This window comes from Austrofundulus limnaeus, unplaced genomic scaffold, assembly GCF_001266775.1.
Source record: "Austrofundulus limnaeus strain Quisiro unplaced genomic scaffold, Austrofundulus_limnaeus-1.0 Scaffold721, whole genome shotgun sequence".
In the NCBI taxonomy this organism is placed as follows: Eukaryota; Metazoa; Chordata; class Actinopteri; order Cyprinodontiformes; family Rivulidae; genus Austrofundulus; species Austrofundulus limnaeus.
In genome coordinates this window covers 56,428-57,691 of record NW_013953123.1, presented here as the reverse complement: position 1 = coordinate 57,691, position 1,264 = coordinate 56,428, and the positions used below count along the sequence as shown (strand labels likewise).

The 1,264-nt window shown below is 36.6% G+C and overlaps 1 protein-coding gene across 1 annotated transcript in view; it reads right to left on the bottom strand.

Annotated features, from left to right (window-relative positions):
* mtr (5-methyltetrahydrofolate-homocysteine methyltransferase) overlaps positions 1-1,264 on the bottom strand; it is a gene marked incomplete at its 3' end in the record, with an annotated part of 97,370 nt that overhangs the window by 43,431 nt on the left and 52,675 nt on the right. The window contains 1 exon segment of the mRNA XM_014028160.1: positions 809-898. Within this exon segment, the coding sequence (XP_013883614.1) occupies positions 809-898 (90 nt within the window).

Below are 1,264 nucleotides of genomic sequence, written 5' to 3'. Positions count from 1 at the left end.
CCCTAAGTTTTTATGTTTTCTAATCTCCTTTGTGAGAAGCTCTTCATAATTTCACTCCATTTCGTCCACAAGACAGCGCTGATTCTCTACCTTTTCTGCTCGGTGTCGCATTTAAAGCAGTTTGATCTGAACACCGTTTTTCACCAGGCAGCAGATTGTGCGACACTGAGTGTGTATTTGTAGACAAACAAAACTGATCTCTACGCGGACCTGTCTTTGAGTCCAGGCAGACCTCTGGAGTGAAGTACACTCAAGTATGTGGTAGAGTTGGGCGAAACTGGCAAAAAAATTAATCATGATTAATTGTGGAATTTAGCCGATAACGATTAATTTGATGATTAATCCCCTGGAGTCCCTGGACACACTTATGTCCTGGTCACATGACCAGTTTAGTGGGAAAGATTTGCTCTAGAAATCTGTTCCAAATTGTGTCAAAATTACAGACTTCAGGCTATACATCAAATTTTAAATTGTGTTGATAAATAAATAAATTACAGAACTTTATTTTTAATGTTCATCATATTTGAAGTGGGGAGGAGCACCGAGCAGACTCTGTCTGGTGGCATTAATCCTATTAATCATCAAGTGCCAAAAAATAATCAATTAATGTTTTTCTGACGAGTAATTGCACACGATGCGATTATGCCCAACCCTACTTTGTGGGGGTCTTAAATGTATTTCCTCTAGTTTCCATCTACAATGAAACATTTTTAGGAGTTTTTATGTAGCAGTAAAGGGRGACTTTGATACAAATACAGAGAGCAAAAGGTTGTACAGTATTGTGTTTCAGTAAGTKAATGTGTTTTACCTTGATAAGGGCATACTCCAACCGCTCTTCTACATCTTTTTGTCTCCATTCATCCGTCTGAACCTCCTTCTTCCCTCCTTTAACATTGTTCTGTTAAAACAAACAAAAACAAAACACATTAATTTGGCCAGCAYGTCACTGGGTTGTGGCTGTAATAGAACCATATAAAAAATGTGTTCAAGTTCAGATCAGGACCACACTGTTTGTCACGAAGCACCAAGTGAGGATTTTGAGATGATCTCCAGTTCTTAAACTAAAATTTAAATTGGATCATAATTAATTATTTGTGTTAAAATTACCACCTGTCAAAACTGAATAAAATAATGAATAAATATTCAATATTTACAGCGGGTAAAATAAGTATCACGTCACCATTTTTCTCAGTAAATATATTACTAGAGGTGCTAATGACATGAAATTTTCACCAGATGTTGGTAACAACCCAAGTGATCCATA